Source organism: Populus trichocarpa, chromosome 1 (assembly GCF_000002775.5).
Source record: "Populus trichocarpa isolate Nisqually-1 chromosome 1, P.trichocarpa_v4.1, whole genome shotgun sequence".
Classification (NCBI taxonomy): domain Eukaryota; kingdom Viridiplantae; phylum Streptophyta; class Magnoliopsida; order Malpighiales; family Salicaceae; genus Populus; species Populus trichocarpa.
This window is the reverse complement of record NC_037285.2, coordinates 11992541-12011783: the sequence shown is the minus strand read 5'-3', so window position 1 is coordinate 12011783 and position 19243 is coordinate 11992541. Positions and strand designations below refer to the sequence as shown.

The 19243-nt window shown below is 31.7% G+C and overlaps 2 protein-coding genes across 4 annotated transcripts; both read right to left on the bottom strand.

Moving 5' to 3' along the window:
- Positions 1-502: 502 nt before the first annotated feature.
- LOC18094198 (tobamovirus multiplication protein 2B) lies at positions 503-3935 on the bottom strand. Of its 3 annotated transcripts, none has more exons than XM_006368374.3 (5): positions 3739-3935; positions 2191-2256; positions 2008-2072; positions 1246-1336; positions 503-1094 (listed from the first exon to the last, which is right to left on the bottom strand). In XM_006368374.3, exons 1-5 carry the CDS (start codon positions 3919-3921, stop codon positions 1056-1058), a joined length of 444 nt encoding a protein of 147 aa, XP_006368436.1. In that variant the 5' UTR covers positions 3922-3935; the 3' UTR covers positions 503-1055. The 3 variants fall into 3 exon arrangements, with proteins under 3 accessions (XP_006368436.1, XP_024460660.1, XP_024460662.1); XM_024604892.2 differs by having other exon boundaries at positions 954-1094; positions 1200-1336; XM_024604894.2 differs by having other exon boundaries at positions 954-1094; positions 1221-1336.
- A 6273-nt stretch (positions 3936-10208) lies between these two features.
- Positions 10209-11652, bottom strand: LOC18094197 (uncharacterized). Its single transcript, XM_024602811.1, has 2 exons — positions 11595-11652; positions 10209-11155 (listed from the first exon to the last, which is right to left on the bottom strand). Exons 1-2 carry the CDS (start codon positions 11650-11652, stop codon positions 10209-10211), a joined length of 1005 nt encoding a protein of 334 aa, XP_024458579.1.
- Positions 11653-19243: the final 7591 nt, after the last annotated feature.

Below are 19243 nucleotides of genomic sequence, written 5' to 3'. Positions count from 1 at the left end.
AGTAAAAGACACTTTGAAAAACAACCGCAACCACACTTTCAAACAGGCCACCAAGGGGTATTATGCAATCTGAAGCCTAATTTTTTTTTTTACATTACCCTTCATTTTTAAAAATTTAGAATGAAATCCACTATAAATAAAATAATCAAAATGATATTTAAACTACTATCTAATTTCTCCATTGTTTTCAAATAAAATTATAGCTTTTATGATAATGTTAAGAATTACTTTATGAACCTAATATGAATTAAAAAATATGCTCATGAATAGGCATTAAAAATAAAATATTTATTGTCATTTTTATTATAAGATTTGTACATAATTATGAGAAGAAGATCCATTGATCATAAGTTTCATTCTATCTTCTTCTTCTTCTTCTTTTGTATCTGTTTTTTTCTTTAAATCAGATCCAAGAAGAAAGTTTTCCAGCGCGTCGAATGCACTTGGTTCAAGAAATAAATAATTAAAACAAATATCCTCAACTTGCCCAGTTAAAATCATCTGAAAAAAACGCACAAAGCAAAGTCCTTGTCTCCTTGGATGCATATAAGGCCTGTTTTGTCACAGAAAACACAAGGAAGCATGGAGACAGAAGGATTGCTTAGGTATCATACCAGAGAGTATTTGCAGTTTGCACTCTTCTGCTTGGGTGGGTGTTTGAAAGAGAGTACTAAATCAACGGCTACAAAATAGACGACCACTAGAACTTTCAACTTTCAATGTAAAACGTGTTCCCCGACCCTAGGAAAAATCAAAGACACGGACATGTTCTTGATTTCCTTCAGTACATAGGGTATGGAATATATTTTTTGCGTCAAAAGCGTGCTTCAGATGCTTGGGGACATTGACAGGGGAATAATAATAATGACATGTAATGTGCAGTAGACTAAAAAGTGGGGCATATTTAATGTACCGCAAGACTGAAAGCATGGACACCTAGTATAGTTATCTCCGAGCTTATAGTTATCTCCGAGCTTGGGACTTTGAAGGCTGGCCAGCCATGATCTGATGACTAGTACTGTTAAGCTTCTGAATGACGGTGAAAATTTAGTCCATTAAACTGCCTCCGGAGGTTGACTTGACGGCTCAGATTCCTGAGAGAGGGGAAGGAAATTAAGATGAAAACATGTTACTAGCAGTTTAGACATTCAAAGCAGTCATCAATTAAACATAGTAGTAGATGGGCTAGTAATTAGCACATTGCAAAAGGAATCACACACAGCCACAAAATGAGGGGGTTTGTACTTGTTGAGAGAACTGAGCTTGGGATAGAGTATTAAGCTGGCAGCTCTCCATGTTTGCAAGTAACTGGATTGCAGTTCTCAGATGAGGAACACTGCAAAATTGATACTTAAATCAGCTAACGGAACAGGAAAAATTAAGAGAAAAAAATACAAATATCCTCAAGTTGATTGTAATGGTCCTAATGGATGGATTTAGATGATCTCTATTTATAGGAGGAAAGGAAACGATAAGAAATTATTAACATGAAATGACATCAGCAATCCAAAACATCCAGAGAATAGCTACATTATTATCATTATGTTGCCTTAAAATATATGCAAAAGAAAATGGTTTTGAGCTCAACTTGATAGAACTCCAAAATTGCCTTCACTATATCAAAGAATCCTATCACTCAATGAGTTTCCAATCGTTTCTCTTTTTAAATTCCAAAGTTTACAATTTTAGCTATCATGTCATATTTATAGCATCAAAGACTTCACATAGCCAGACCCAAGCAGGAAATAAAGCATTGTTGAGTTGCTCAGATGGTTGTGTGTCCTGTATGCATCGACCAATCCTCATGGATAAAATTTCAACTACCAAAAGCATTCAGTTACATGCTAAACACTTACGATTTACAGTTGCAGAGTTTCAGTGACAAGTATAAAAAAGTTGAAGATGCAATGGACAATCAAACAAAGCAAATTAATGTATGGGCACTATCTGCTGTTTTTATAAGGACACAGACGAATCTAGTGTACCGAAAGAATTTATGAACTCAACCTTTGTAATCCACTATCCATATGTGCATCCAGGGATGAGATCACCTTAGGCATTTGGTCTAAAACCTTCAACAAATGAAGGGTAAGAAAACAGATAATTCAACTATAGAGAAAACAATGAGAAGAGGAATGAATTCTTTGACTTTTCCTACACAAGTTCACATTTATTGACAGAAATACATACTTGTCCAGTGTTCTTGATTGTAGAGGCTTTTGCCAGAAGGTTCTTTGGGAGCTTCATTAGTTTGGCCTGCAAATGACAAAAGAGATACAAGTTTATGCATATTGATACAGATAATAAATATAACTAATTAGATTCTACTATCCATCTTCAACAATTAAATCATTTGAGATTATCTTTGCTGACTGACAATAAAAAATCTAAACACAATTTGCAACTACAGTTATCATGTACTGGATTACAGAAAGAGGGCTGCATATTTCATAAAATACAGAAGCAACAAAGTGAGTATGAAGAATAAGTGAATCCCACTCCCTCAAACAAGGCTTCACTTACTCTCAACAGAATGGGAAATACCAATACCCACTTATATGAACACTGTTTTCGAAGCCTCAACACCAGCTATGAAGAGGCACCATGACTACATTGAAAACCCAGTTTCTTGAAACTCTTTCACAAAACAAATCCACGTGTCAAGTAGAAGGGCAGACTATTAAATGTTATATGCAAATTCTGGAGTACTTTTAAAACTTCACAACTGCTTCTTCTCAAACAAAGAAAGGTAACTGGGCTTTTATGAATGGACTAAATAACATTGTAGCCTACATCAAGAAGTTCTTCATAAAGACATTCATCATATAATTTTAACCAAAGACTTCTTTTTCCACTGTCATTAGCTGATCTTTCTTTTTGTAAACTATGTTACAGATATTTAAATCTTTAGCTCATGTCAACTTCAGTGTTTACACTCTTTCACATTCAAGGCTTCCGAACACACTTTATAAAATGTTATCAAATTTGAATGTAATCAGCAAAATAGAACCTGAGTTACTTTCTCTTAAAGTTCATCTTAAACATTTTCTCTGTTTGCATGAAGCAGAATTCTGAAAGTACTAAGCACAGTTAAGCGCCAAGGACTATTCTCATTTATTTGAAATTCCCCTCTCCTCACCATTTTTCGAGTACACACAAGCAATCCTATACATTTTTCTATTCAACCCACTTCCTCCCAGCACAGAGAGCCTAAAAATGCAGTATTTGGCTTCCCATCCAAATCTAGAAAAGCCCATTCCACCATTGCTCTTATCTATCCCGCCAAGCCAATGCTCACATGTAATTCCTAACAAAACGTAAGCAAATTACACTAATAACCCCATAAAATTTTCTTCTTCATAATCACATAGATTACCCAAATACACATTCACCGGTCTATCAATTTTTGACAAAATAGTCCTACATGAACATAACCAAAAACCCTCAAAACTGAGTGTTTAATAAAAAACTGAACAAGGCCAATTTGCACAGTGCTCATCAATATCATTAAATTTCAATATATTGTCTTAAAATCAAACCTCCATGACTTCTATCACGCTAAAACAGAGACCGGGCAAAGTTCATAAGGTATTAAAACACTCCAGCCAGCTGCAGGAATCTTAATAAGCATGTACAATAGTTGATAGAGAAATTGATTCAAGAAAAAAGAAGGGGGGGGGGAGCACAATAAGCATCGAGAATCTTAATAAGCATGTATGAAGGGAAAGATGGAGGTACCTGGGAAGGAGAGGATTGTTGCATAAGGTGAAGGAGATTGGAGGTCGATTGTACAGCTTGAGAAATTTGATCAGCCACTACTGACTTTGCTGTGCCTTCTCTTGCGCTTGCACTTCCACCTGATGACGCTGATCTTTCAATAGCTCTCTCCATTCGCTTTGCTTCTCCAAGGACAGAAGACATCAATCACTTCTCTTCGAGCATTGTTCTATACTTAATTGTTTTTATTCTTACTAACATTGTGGACCAGACCAGGCCCAGTATGAGACCAGGCCCTGTCAAGTATTACTGTAGCAGCAACATTAAATTCCAAGAGATTCTAGTTCTAGTATTGTCATCACATAAATTCTTGTTGTATTTTAACTCCGTTTATAATATATTCTTCTCTTAGAAATTTCATTTTTCTATATATATATATTAATTTGCGATGACAACTAAATGTAACATTCGAGTTTGGAAGTATAAATTTAAAATATAAAGTTTAAATCATCATATGGACGCAACGATGACAACAATAATATTCCAAATAATTGAAACTAGTTATATCTTATGTAGAGGCAGTCATCAAGGGAAACGTGAATGCTCTTATGTTTTTTAAAAATTAAAAACCATTCTAAAAAAAGGACGAAATCTTATGCGTACTAACTAGATCTTTTTATTCGCGCTGCCAGGTGAGTTATTTTTTTTCTAATATCAAAAAGAGATATTTAAATGATGATAACCTGAATGAATTCGAGATAACTTGATTAATTAGTAATCCGAGATAATCTAAAAAAACAAAAAAAAAATAGAAAGTTCAAGATCTAATAACATAATGTCAAATGATGAAATAAAAAAATAAAATAAAAAGACCAAAATTAAATTGGGCTAATTTTCAAAACTAAATACTCTAGCCATGAAACTAAGATTATCATATAGAATACCCAAAAAACATCTTGAATAAATTTCTTAACCATCAAAAAATTAAAAAGAAAATAAATAGTAATTAAACAATGAGGATCAAACCTGGTATAAAAACTAATAAAAGAAAATAATGAAAGACTTAATTGAGAAATAAAATAAGAAAAAGATTTAAAAAAACAATTAAAAGAATGAGAACAATGATTGGATTAAAAAAACAAATGAAATAGAATGTCGAGGGACAAAATTGAAAGAAAGTTTTTTTAAAAAAAAAGAGCAATTAAAAAAATGAAGACTAATTTTAGAAAAAAAAAAGAAATGAAATAAAATGTTGACGAAAAAAATTGAAAGAAAAAAAATAGAAGAAGAAAAGGAAAAAAAAAACAATAATCAAGAGAATTAGTATCATATTTGATATATAAACAAAACAAAATCAAATGGAAACAGATGAAACAAAAAAAAATTAAAAAAAGAGTCCTAAACAAAGAAAGACTAGTAAAAAAAAATATCATAATTGAATTTTTTCTCCACTATTTTTTTTATCAAAATAATATCATTTTTACTTTTTAGCTGAATAAAAAATCAAGCAATTAGCTAAAGGAAAGTCATGTCAACACCCTTTGATTTTTCTTTTACCATTATTTTTTTGATCAAAATAATATTATCTTTACTTTCTATATAATAAAAAAAATCTAATTGACCCCAGTAACCCCAATCATTCGATCCAACTTGTGACCCGAAACATAACGGGGTCGATTCCCGAGCCAAGTTTTAAAAGCATGATAAAAACAAGAAACAACAAATATAATATGAAAATTCAATGAAATTAAACAATGAGAGATGAAATTGCTAAAAAAACAATCAATCAAGAAAAAAAACTCAAAATAAAAGATTTCTAATCATAAGAATAAGGATTAAATTCAATAAAAAAAATTAAAACCAAACGATTAGGGATGAAATCAAAAAAAAAATTCAATTAAAAAAAAATTAAAAACAAAATAAATAGGAATCAAAATATATAGAAATATAAAATTAACCTCGAGTGTTTATTTAATTATTTGTTCTTTTAAGAGAAATATCAGTTATTTTACTATGAGGTTTTATTTGCATTTGTAATGAGAAAAGGAAAAAAGATAGCGCTCGGACAAAGCAAAACCCGGGATATAAGATTTATTTAAAAGGAAATAGGAAAAGGATATAAGCAAAACCCATTAATTGTTTAATTTTCACAACGTCAAACACTTACCCTTCTTTCCGTACGTATTTATCTTTTATTACCAAAACATTAAATTGTTTTGATGGTTTGAAGAGTTGATTACCTTCACTTTCAATAAAATTATGATTCAGACCGTAAAATGATTCCATCAAATTCTTTAATGAGTGTTTAGCAGCATATGATATAAATATTATATGGTGTTTGATTTGGAGACGTGGTTAATTTTTTATTTTATAAGATCCACATAAAAAATATATTTTTTTATTTTTATACGATATGATTTATACTTTAAAAAGATAATATCCTTAAAAACACAACTACCGCCGGCCAAAAACAAAATCAACATAGTAGATTTAGCGTGACTGCTCTTCAATTTTCACTTTGTCCCGCACCAGCGAGGTATATTAATGGAGATTGTAAACCCTACATTAACACACACAGAGAGGACTAAGCCGTATTGAATCACAATTTTCGTTGTCCTGTATTGAATCAGGATCCGATCCAATCCAATAAGACGGCAGCGCAGGAAAGAGCTCCTGCCCCTGCTCCCAGCGCTGAAGTTGTTATCAATGTCTTTGTGGAGGAGTAATATTATCATATTCTGCACAAATCACCGGGATTGGTACATTGATTTTATGATTTTTATCCAGATTCAAGCTTTTCACCATATACATTGATTTTATCTTTAGTACTTTCTATTAATTGTGAAGCTTCTCAAAAATGGTATAACGATATGACTTTTATTTGATTAATTATTTATGTTAAAGATTTAGTATTGCATGCTTATATTTTTTCTCATATATTATGTTTTTAATTAATCTTCATATTAAAAAAAATAAGATTAATTTTATTTTTGTGTTGTGATTTCACTTGCAGAAATAGTTTGTGATCTCAATTTCATCTCCAGGATATTGTTACATGCATTGACGTTACATGTATTGACGTCATGGTCATCTAGTGTCTAACCTTAAGTCTACACTTACCATGGACTTGAGCATTAATGATACTATCAGGGCCATTAAAAGAGAACTACAATTTATGCAAACCAAGATGACCAACATTTTTAAGAGAGTTGAACCCCTAAAAACTTCCCAAATAAAGCATTAAAAAACCAGAAAGAATTATAGTAATAACCATTATATGCAAGTTTATTATCATTTAGATTACTTTAGACACGATGAACTTGATGAGCGAATTATTAGCCCTAATAAAATAGACACCCCCACTTTTGACGATCGCCGCGACCCTTGGATCTTTTATAGGTAGATTCATGACATGAATCAATTCTTTGAGTGAAATAACTTGTCTAATAATAAAAGAGTTAGATTTGCTAAAATGATGCTTATTGGTGAAACCCAACTTTATCGGAGAGATGTTAAGGATTGTCTACAAAGAAGAGGTAAACCTCTTATAACTTACTAGACTAAAATGAAACAAAAACTACAGGAGAAGTAACTACACCAGTCTTATAAGAATAAACTCTTAAACCAATAAAACAATCTAAAGCAAAGGAACAAATCTGTCAATGATTTTATACACACAATTTAATGATTACATAATGATATATGTCATAAGAGACAATGAAGTCATGACTTTATGTATGTTTTGTAGAGGTTTGAATGATGATTTTAGAAAAGAGATCATGTTTATAGGTGTTTTCACTCTAGACCAAGCCTATATTATAGTGCAAGATTATGAGTTGCTTATAAAAATTCAATGGACAAACCATCAAGACCGACCCCTTTTAGACCTCAATTTAGGAATAATGATTATTTGTTAGGTGTTACACCCTAAAGACCTAATCCTAGTAGTGCCTAAATTTATAAAAAAAAAATAAAGGAAAAAAGAGTCGTTAATGAAATATCTAGGTTAAGTTCAAAGGTTTAATGTGTTAAATGTCAAGGTTTCGGTTATATCTTTTTCAATGGTACCTCTAACCCCTTAGTTATCCAAGAACACAAGGAATTGGTGAAAAGGAAACCTATTGTCTGCAAATGTAGGAATCCAATTTTGAGAATTTTAGTGACTTAAATGAAGAGGATGTGCAAGAAAAGGAACTTAACACAATAAGTCCAAATAAATCTGAAACGAAAGTTAATAAAGAATATAATAATTTTGTTTTAGTGGTACATCAAGAAGTTTTATGAAACTCTTTAGTGGAATATCTTGAAGAGGTAAATATGGTCTTAGAAAAGTCTCACGATATTAGTTCTCTTAAACAACTTGATTCTCCACCCACCATGCTTGACATCCAGCATATCATAGATTTAGAACAACATGCTCGTCATCCCCTCATGATTGACGTCCAACACGACATAAGTTTATAACAACATAGTAAGTTCCTTGATCCTTTACCCCTAACAATATGATGAGAAAGATGAGGATAATCCTAATTTACTATGTTGTGTCCAAACTATATCTATCAAGGCTTCAGATAATGTTTGTTCCACTTCACACCCCTAGTCATATAATGTTTATAGTTATAAACCTAGAAAGCCAATAGATCTCCATTCTTATATCTCCTCACTATAAAATATCTGATTCAGCTGAGTCTTTTACATATAGAATTCATAATTTTCATGATAAAGATTATAAAATAAATTCAAACAAGTAATGGACAATACAAATTTCGAGTTGATTTACATAAGTATCATAATGCACTTAATATTGAAGATTATTTTGTGATACAAATTAAACTTGAACGATGTCCTTTAGAAACCAATCATAATTTTCAAGTGAGTAGTGCTAGACCATTTAAAGTGTTGCAAATAATTGAATCAAATAGTTGTATCATTAAACTTTGATATTAGCTCTATTTTTGACATTAAAAACCTTGTTATATATAAACACAACTTATCCTTGATGCTTCTTTTGATATCCCTGCCCCGTTATTCTTATCATTGACACAAAAAGAAACATATTAATATTATTTTGGATGCATAAGTTGTTTTTACCAGTGATGGTGAAGTTCAACGAATCTCAGTATATGAGCTAGACGACCAAACTCAAATTATACTTTGATTACCAGAAAGACATCACATCAACTTGATCCTTATTTTTAAAAGTGTTATTGGACCCGTCGTAAGCTATACTCAACAAGGTCAAGTTCTTCCAACCCCATGGGAGTTGATGAGAACATCATACTCAAGACATAATTCACATGTTTGTATGATCTATAACAACAAAGAATATCCTAACCCTTGTGTTAATGAATTTTATTTGGGATTATTTATTGGGCTTAATTTCATTATTGTTATATATTATATTTAGTAGGCTAAAAACCTAATTGTTTATTCTAGTTAGAGTTTTAGTATTTATATTTTATTTTATAAATGTTAGACAATTGATGATGAATTGATTAAAAAGAAAGAGACTTTTGTTTTCCAACCCCTAATTTTCCTCTCTTTTTCAGCTGATTTCTTTCTCTTCCTCGGCTCCTTTTCTTCTAATTCTAAGCTTTGTCTTTATGCTCTCTTTACTTGTTTCAATTTTCACTTTGTCCCGCATCAAATTTCCATTTTAGTATTCGTTGTTATGCAAAGGGGAGGCCTAAAACGCAAGGGTGCACATAATCCAAACGAGAAACACCATTTTACTTGGTGCGGCTCAGTCAAAGAAGATACATGCTGAATTTGAAAGAGCAAGAATATTCTGTGAGCTGAAAGAACCTGTCAATCTAAGTACACTGACGCAACAGAACGCATACATTCTATGGTGATGTCATGCAATTTCTCTCATCAACCAGGGACTGGCTGCGCGGTTAATGAATGGGAAATCTCAAGTTCTCAACGTCTCGGCTTGTAAAGCATAAATGGTCTTAATGGAAGGGAGGTATTGCACTACTGAACTTTTAAAACTTGTGATATTTTCGAATAAGGAATTTAAAATCAGAGGGCACATGGCCAAAGACTACAGTCTCATCAATTCAGAACGAGATACATGTGTAACTTAAGCAGCTGGGCTTCATGATGTATTTCGCTGAAATAAAGTTTTTTAGCCTTCACTTCGGCAAATAAATGCTGGAACTACCCAGCTGAATCTAAAGACAGTGCAACGAGCTGCCAAATAAAGCAATCATAAATGTAAAAGTTTCTTTGAATCTTGATCGATTAACCTTTCTCCACTCAAAAGAAATACTGATATCTATCATCAATCCCTACTATTAACATGATAGGTTGGCAATCTTACAAACCAAACCCTAAACTACTCTAATAAAGCTCGATATACCCACCCATGTTAAATCCTCGCAGCATGCTGATCGTGGCATGGTTTACATAAAACTGAAAGCTCGATTAATATATACATTCAAGTCAAAACATGAGGGCATACATTGTAATAAGCATTTTAAACCTGGTTAAGAGGAAGCAGCTTTAATAGCCTTCTGTAACTCACTTTCCAAGTTAGTCACCTTATTTGCAGGCTTCTTCAATTCTCTTTGCCCATTTCCTTCTCCATCATTTTTCTTGCTCTTCCACTGGTCAAACTCATCAAGACTACCAATTGAACGTGGCACCACTCTCTTAACAGGACCATTAGCCTCCCTGCGCGAATTCCTCGCTGAAACTCCCAATCTCATGTCCTCCAAATATTGCTTCATCTCCCTATTTTCCGTCTCTAACACCTCCAAATTCCTTCTCATCCAAAAACACATTCCTTTCAACAACTCTAAATCGCCCACATTACTCTCATTGCTTTTTTCTTTCTTCACTTCCTTTAACACCTCAACCCTCTCAATCCCAATCTTATTCACTATCAAGTAAGGCATTTTTATTCCAAACTCACCAGGAAAATTCACAGCCCACCTCATATTCATCATCACCCTTTTAGTCAATGGCAACACTGTTCTTGCCTTTACACCAACTCCACTAGAAAACCCTTCTTTCTTTCCATCTTTCCAGACCGGTTGCCTCTCTGGCAAAAACCCAATTCCATTGTTATCAACATAAACATCATCAATGTAATTACGGTTTGCAAACCCCTCTTTCCCTTTACCATTACACGGCTCCAATTTCAACTCCTGCCAACCTGATGACCCATCTGAGGCAAACCCATCTCCAAGTTGAGATTTTGAAGGTGACCCGGATTCCAAATGGGGCCCATTTGTGTAGGACCAACAACTAGGATCATAGTTAGGGTTTGAAGATGGAGGTGTGGTTCTCTTGTGGAGAGAGAAATGGCCGAAATTTGGCTTGAATTGAAGAGAGAAAGTAGGGACAATCACACAGGGGCTTGAATTAGAGAGAGAAAAGTGAGCAGAGAAAACAAGAGGGGAATTATGTGGAGAGCCACAAAGGCCTAACCCTGATTTAAGAGAAAGAGAAAGAGGAGAAACGGCAGTTGTTGCTGTTGTTGTTGTTGTGGATGGAGTATAGGTAAGCTTGAGAGAAGGACCAGAAGGGAAGTTTGTAGAGAGAGCAAAAGTAAGGTCAGAAATGGAGTTTGCCGCGGTGGTGGTGAAGATAGAAGTGAACGGTTGATTGAATATTGAAATGGGTAGTTTGGCTTTCAAGATAAGGTTTTGGATTTGGGGTTCATCTTGAAGATTGAGGGAAAGCTTCATTTTCTACAGTACCTTTGGTTTCCTTGATGGGTTAAAAAGAGGGGATGGAAAAGAGGTGAAACTTTGGTTATTAGGGGGCTGGAAAGAGGGTGTTTTAATCCTTTTTCATAAAGGAAAACTGGAAAGAGGGTGATTTGGTATGGGAGATTGGGAGGGAGAGGGAGCAAGCAAGGGCCTCACGTTTAGGTGCCAATCTCCAACGTGATGGCGAGAGGAGAGCTTTGCGGAATAATGCCATCTCCGACTGTTTTAGAAGCACACCTGATCCAAGTACTTTGAAGCCCAAGAGTACAATGGATCAAAATAGGAACCCTTATGCCAGAAAAGCACAGGCCTAACTCGACAAAACTAGCCCAGATACATGGAATTGAACTGTTCATTTGATTGGTTGGGGTTTGTAAAAATGTCTTTTATATGGGATATATTCGGTTTTTTACAGTAAAAATAATATTTAACCCTTAAAAGCATAAAAAATTAATTCACGACCTGAAATTAAGATAACTTCATGGAAAAAAAAAAAACAACTACGAAGACTAATTTCCAACCAATCAAATGTTAAAGAATAAAATTAAAAGAAAAAAAATCAATTCTAAAGAAGGATCTAAAAAAAATCAAAATCAACCCGAACTAATCTTACTCATGACCCTAATAATAAGCTCGAGACTAGCTCTATAAAAGATAAACCCTAAACAATCATGAAGAAAATTGCTTAATTAACTAAATACTGAAATATGAAATTAAAAAAATTCAATAAACTAGACTGGGACGTGCACTTCTTGTAAGAGCCTGGGACAGCCGGTGTTTTTCTCGCTCACCTGAACCTACAAAGTGCGCTTTCCGGAGGGTGAGGTTTCCTCGAATTCAAAAAAAAAATCTAGCATACAAGTATCAATATAAACAAATGATTGGCCTTATGGGACAAGGCATAATCAAAAGAGATTCATGCATCCATGTTGTTCTATTTGGTCAAGCAAAACCTATGATATCTTTGCATCATAGGATTGTCTGTGCTGCAAGACTGTTGTGAGTAGGAAGGATAAGTGGTGTCAAGGTTAATGTAAGGAGCAGAAGCCTTAAAGGGGTATCCATCTCTTGGAGGTATGGACTGACTGCATATTTGATGTCAAGGAAGGAAGGAGCAGATGTGGTGAAGGAGTTCGTCAAGTAAATTGCTTCTTCTTTAGATTTCAATCTCTTGCTCTTCTCGTCTTCCACTCGCTCAACAAAATCTGTAAATTTAGGTACGCTATGTACCTCTAATTAACGCAGTCCGGACTTCTGACTTCTGAGGCCCATATTAACTTGATGCGATGGCCTAAAATTCGTTTTGTTTTTCTTCTTCTTTTTTAAGTCAGGAATTATGATGTCTTTCTTTCCTTCTTGTTTCTATTTTATATAGTTGAATTTATTATAAAAAAAATTGTAAATTGAAATAAGTTAAAATCCCTGGTAAAAACAGTCTAACTCCACCCTCGAATATATTGTTTACTGTAGCAGTACAATGGTTAACATTAGCTTTTAAAGATATTGAAGTATTTTCATATAATTCATAATTTGTTATTGTAAAATTGATAAGATATAAATAAGTTTTTTATTTTGCACAGAAAATACATTTAAAAGCAAAGAAAAATAAACATATCATCAAGGATATTTTTATATTTGCACAATGATTTTTTTGTTATTATAATATCAACTAAGGAGCAATTTGATATTTGCACATGTATAAAAAAATAGTATAAAATTAAAATACATAGTTAAACAACTAAAATATCTTTAAAAGTAAAAAAAAAACAAAACTAAAGTCAAAGGGCTTTGTGGTTTTTTCACAATGGTTGTTGTGTTATTATTAAATCGACTCAGGGACAATTTAGTATTGGTTAAAAAAGGATGTTGGAAGCGTCCTGCGTCAAAAAATGTTTTTTCACCTTGTTGTTGGAAGCGGCATCATATTCTCTTCTTGTTGGTGTGGTGCGAGTCTCCGGTAATAGTCTAGTTTGTCGCCGGTGGATCTTTTTTTTCTTATTCTTTTCTCTCTCCCTCCAAAAATTACAGTTTGACCCTCTTTATTGTTGGTATTTGAATTTCAATCCTTATTTATTTTATTTTATTTTGTTATTGATTCTTTTATAGATGTTATATTTATTTTCAATTTCATCTTTTAATCCCAATGTAAAAATACTATATTTTCCAATTTGGTCTATATTGTTTTGATTTCTAATGTTTTTTCCTTGGTTTTTTTGTAAAATTTTTATTTGTTTTTAATTTCATCATTCAATTCAAATTGATAGCATTATGTTTTCTAACATGGTCCTCATTATTTTAATTTCTAATTTCTTTTCTTGACCATTTTGGAAAAGTTATTCTTCTTTTCAATTTCACCATTCAATCATAAATTTGTTTTTATTTTTTATGTCAATTTTGATTCTCATTCTTTTATTTTTTTGTCATTTTGTTAAATTGATTTTTTTTTCAATTTCACCCTTCAATCAAACATAAGATTTATTTGGTATTTGAATTTTGATCCTCATTATTTTAATTGCAATTTTTTAATCCTTTTGTGTATAATTTAATTTTTTTTAAAATTTCATCTTTTAATATTTGATCGATTGGGGATTAAAGTTTATGGATTTTTCAAACAAGGTGTTTTTGGTCTAATGACCCAAGTCATGGGTTTAAGAAGTTAAATGTTTATATATATATATATATATATATAATGCTTTATAATTTTTTTTTATCGGGTTATTTCAATATCGTGATTTGGGTCACGAGTTTAGTCGGATATCCTAGGGTTGGCTCGGCTCTAATTGCCGGGATTATATATTTGTCAAGCTAACTTTAGTTAATCAGGACTTGTTTTTTATGTCTTTTTTCACCCTATTTTTTTATATATATTTAATGAGTTATGAATTAAGATACATCGTCTGTCTTGTTTTTGAGTTCTGGAGTCCTGCATATATATATATATATATATATATATATATATATATATATATATATATATATATATATATATATATATATGTTTTGGTTGCACACTAAAATATATTCTTCATCATGAAAAAAACAATCTTGTTCAAAGTGATTTTTGGCATGAAACGACGTTGGTTTCTTAAAAACATTTAAGTTTTTTTTTTTAATATATATTCACTTTGAACCTTGGAGTTTGAGGTTTATAAAAATCATTTATCTTATAAGAGTAGGGAAGAGAGAGAAAACCCCAACAGCCTCCTTTCAAACCACGCAATTTGGCAAATTTTGAAGGGAGTTTACTAATTGTGATTCCAACTCACCACGGTGTCGGAGAAAAAAGATCAGAGCTTGGAAAAATTAATTGGTTTTTATATTTGATTTGTTTTAGGTAGTTTTTTTTAGTTAAGATGATTTTTGACGTCAAAAAAATGATGTCCGCATGATTTTAGCATGCATTTTAGGTTTTTTATTTGAGGTCTTGAGTGAAACATGTAATAATGACCATCTGACTTTTTTGTCGTTTTCTTTTTTTTAGTGTGTGGGAATGTAATGACCACACTACTATGAATTTCCCAAACGGGGATTTGTACGTCATTATCTCCCCTCTCTACGAAAGGGTTTGCACGTGGTGTCGCCCATCAACAGAAGTCAAAAAAAGGCAGTCTCCTGTATGAAGCGAAGCACGTGCTTGGCTTCATTCGATTCGGTATTCTCGATGGAAAAAACAGAATATACCTGAAGCCTAGGTCCCTCTACCCTACAAATTCAAACCAGGTTACTCGACACGTGTTCTGTGTTTGATTTTGATTTTAAAAAATATTAATTATTAACAATGTGTTTGTTTTGCTGTTTATTTTTTTCATTTTACTTTTGTTTTTCTATAATTTTTTTATTTTATCTTTTTATATTAAAATAGTTAAGAATTTAACTTTGTAATTTTTTATTTATTTTATCTTTCTATAAGATTAGTATAATTTAAGAGTTTGTCATAGTAGTCTAGGTTGTTCTGATTTACAAACTTATAAACTTTTGTTTGGTGATATTATTTTTCTTATTTTTTATTGAACTTGATTTTTTTATATAATTAAAAAAATAATTTCAAAAAAAATTCATATTGTTAAAATTTATAAATTAACAAAAAACTAAAAGGTGCGAGGCAATCATTGTTTACCCACACCTATTGCACCGTGAATCACAATATTTTACTTTTTTTTTTCCTTTTAGTTATTGAATTTTAGTTATATTTTTTAAAAAATTTTGTTTTTGTTGATTTTATCTTTTAATATTAGAATGATTGAGAATTTAGCTTCGTAATTTGCTTCCTTTTATTTTATCTTTCTATAGGATTAACATGATTTGAAGATTTGTTGGGATAATTCAGGTTGCCCCGGTTTACGAGTTTGGAAGAGTTTTTCTTTTCTTTTCTTTTTATTTAATTGAACTTGATTTATCCTTTATTTTTTTCTCGTATGGTTGAAAAAATTTTGTTTAAGAGAAAAGTCATATTATTAAACTTTATAGAATTTATACATAATTGTTTATAAGTTTGGCTGGTTGACCTGGTTCACGGGTCTGACAAATTTAACATTTTTTTCCTTTTTTTAATAGTTTTTTTTTATTTCATCATTAGAGTTAATTGGGAATTCGGTTTCATGATTGGTTTCATTTCACTTTCCATAAGGTTATCGTGGTCTCAAAAAAAATCTCGATATTGGATTGGTGTTTGACTTTGCGATCATGTATTTTTATTATCACATAATTAAATATAAAATAGTTTATAAATAAATAAATTATAATATCAGTAGAGTTCATAACCAAGTTTACAGGTTTGGCTTTCTAGCTCAAGTTATTCGATCCACAGGTTTAACGAGTTTACCTACCGATCGAATATGTGTTTTTTTAATCCTTTAATTGTTATTTATTTATTTTTTATTTCGTCTTTCAATATTGAATTGGTTAGGGAATAGACTGCATGTTTTATATTTTGTTTGCTTTCTATAGTATTATCATTATCTCAAATAAGTGTCTATTTTTAGGTTGATGCTTAATTTTATGATTACATATTTTTATCATATAATCAAATAAAAAAAATTATATAAAAAATTATCAAACTCAATCGAGTCCATGACCCAGGTCGCGAGGGAACTCCAGTCGATTTAATTTATCATTATTTCAATATTTTTAAAAAAAATTATCATCTTTAAGTTTTTTATAAAAAAATCTAAGTCATGTTTTTACTAGTTATCAAAATTATATTCATATCAATAAAATTGACCAATTTAAATTGAGTTAACTTCTACGTAGTTTAATTAGAAACTTGAATTAGATAAACTTGAATTAGATAAAAAAAAATAAGTTAAAGAATTTCAAAATTGACTGATTTAACTAATTTTAATAACATTCTCAAAAAAAAATTTATACTCTTAAATTTAATTTATATTTAAAAAAAAATGATCGGAGTCGTCATGCTAAACCAAAGGACAATCTACTAGTATCTACTATGTCGAGGTTTTTGTTTGCTTTAGGTATTTACGCCGTTGGATGATGGCTGATATACACGGCGGAGATCCATTGGTGAGAATGTCGATGAAGAGCATAGCGGCGATATTTTCTATGACTGGTGGAGCATTAGAGAAGCTTTCTTGTTTCGCAACGGTGTGATGCCCTAATGACTCAAAAATTGAAACCCACTTCCCTCTTGCCGCTTGTTGCTCACTCGCCATTTGTGTTGCCCGGAAATTTATTTGGGTCACACTCAGAAATTGCTCGTTACTCGTTAGAGCAATAAACTAAAATCGGACTTTTTACCGCAACGCGTTCTTCTTGCACGGTATTTTTATTTTGATCATTTAATTTAATTAATTTAATTTCATCTTATTATGTGATGTTTGTAATATTTATTATGTTGATATTTTCTTCTTTTTTTATACTACTGACAATTAAGGTGTTTGGTAAAATTTAAAAATTAAATTAAAGAACAATTTGATAAAATAACATTTAAATATGCAATATTAAAAAAATAATTAAAGGAAGAAGGAAAAAATAAATAAAATGACTTTTTTTTATTTTTGTGTAAAAAAAACATTATTTTCATCCCAACTGTCTTCATTTAGACATATTTGGTTCCTTTAATTTTATAATTTTATGCACAAGTTCTAAACTTTTTTTTTTTTTTTTACATTTCAGTTTATAAATTTTTTAGAGAGAAAAGAGAAAATCACTGAAAAATAGAGAAGTAGAGAAAAAGTGTTTGATTAGCTATATTTAAAAAAAAAACAATTTTGGTGTCAATGACTTTTTTTTTATGAGAGGAGTGCCATTGCAGTGTTAACTCCCATCTCCATGAAAAAAGTAGATCGTGGTTAAAAAATAAAATTTTTATCCAATTTAATTTTTTTTTTTTTTTTACCAATTTAGAGGTTTTTTAGGTTGAGAATGAGTTTATTAAGACTCAAAAGGTGTTTATTAAATGTTTTCACATAAAAAAATAGAAATGAGATTTTGATGGCCAAAGTCTAAAATATCAAACAACACATCGTCTGCCACTTCAGACGACATGTTATCCATTTCATCTGTTTTTAAATAATAAAAAGGCAAATGATCATTTGCTCTTAAACATAAAAAAACAACAACATATAATGCTAGACATGCAAACCCACAATGCCAAGTCTTCTTTTGTTGAGCCAGATGTCTCTTGGGCCTAGATGCGTGGCTTCTTTTTTTAGTTTTTTTTTTCAAAATTACCTTTTCTCCTCTTAGATTTTAATTGAAATGCACTTTAAATAAATATAGTTAATAAGATATTTACATTAATGTTCTTAAATAATATAAAAGGTTTTTAGGGGGATGTTATTAAATTTTACATCGAGACCGAACCACCACGCCTCAGATAAACCTATCGCAACTCAATCATCCCAACCCCCATCAATGAGTGTTGATTCAAACCTTGTTTCACCTTGAAAATATAAATCCTCTACAACATCATATCTCTAGGGTTAACATGTAACATTGTGTCTTCTAACACTTTAAATATCTTCAACCATTCACAATAAATTATTGACCAAACAAGAATAATAATAAATATTTCATCACAATATTCAATAATATGATGAAACTTGTTCAAGAATTCATTTGGGGACCGAAATCGACCTTTTAAAGCGATTAAAGTTGATTAGAAAGCTGTTGGAATGGAAGTGATGGTTCTAGATAGCTTGGGCACACGAATTCATGTGCTACCATGGTTGTCAATGTGTGGGACCACACACCACTATTATTGGGTGTGTTTCTTAGGTGGGTCAGGAGCGACTTTCTTCTTCACTTTTAGCCTGACGGTGAAGATCATTGCCACATGTGAAGAGAGAGAGAGCAAGTCACACACATATTCATGTTTCTTTCCCTTCTCTTTTTTCTCTCTCTAAGTTGATTTTCTCTCTCTCCTATGAATTTGGTTTGCTGCTACTATTATTTGTTGTTGTTGGATGTGGAGAGAAGAAAATGGGTTGCGATGGTTGATGGTATTGATGGTGGGATTAGTTTTTATAAAAAAATAAAAGAAGAGTTGTCATGGTTTATTTTGGTGATGGCTGCTATGATGGTTGTTATTGCCGATGTTGAGGGTGGTTATGGCGTTGATGATGGGTGTTGGTGATAGGTTATGGTTGATGGTGTTGCCGTTATTAATGGTGGAGAATTAGTTTTTTTAGAGAGAGTGATGGGAGTGTTTCTTCTCTCTTTTTTTAATACACTCTTTTTTCTCCTCGTAAGAATCTCTCTTTGTACAAAATTTCTCTCTAGGAACAAAACATTCTATCTTTCTTCTTCCTCTAAAAATTTTCTCCCCCCACTCCTTGTTTTTCCTC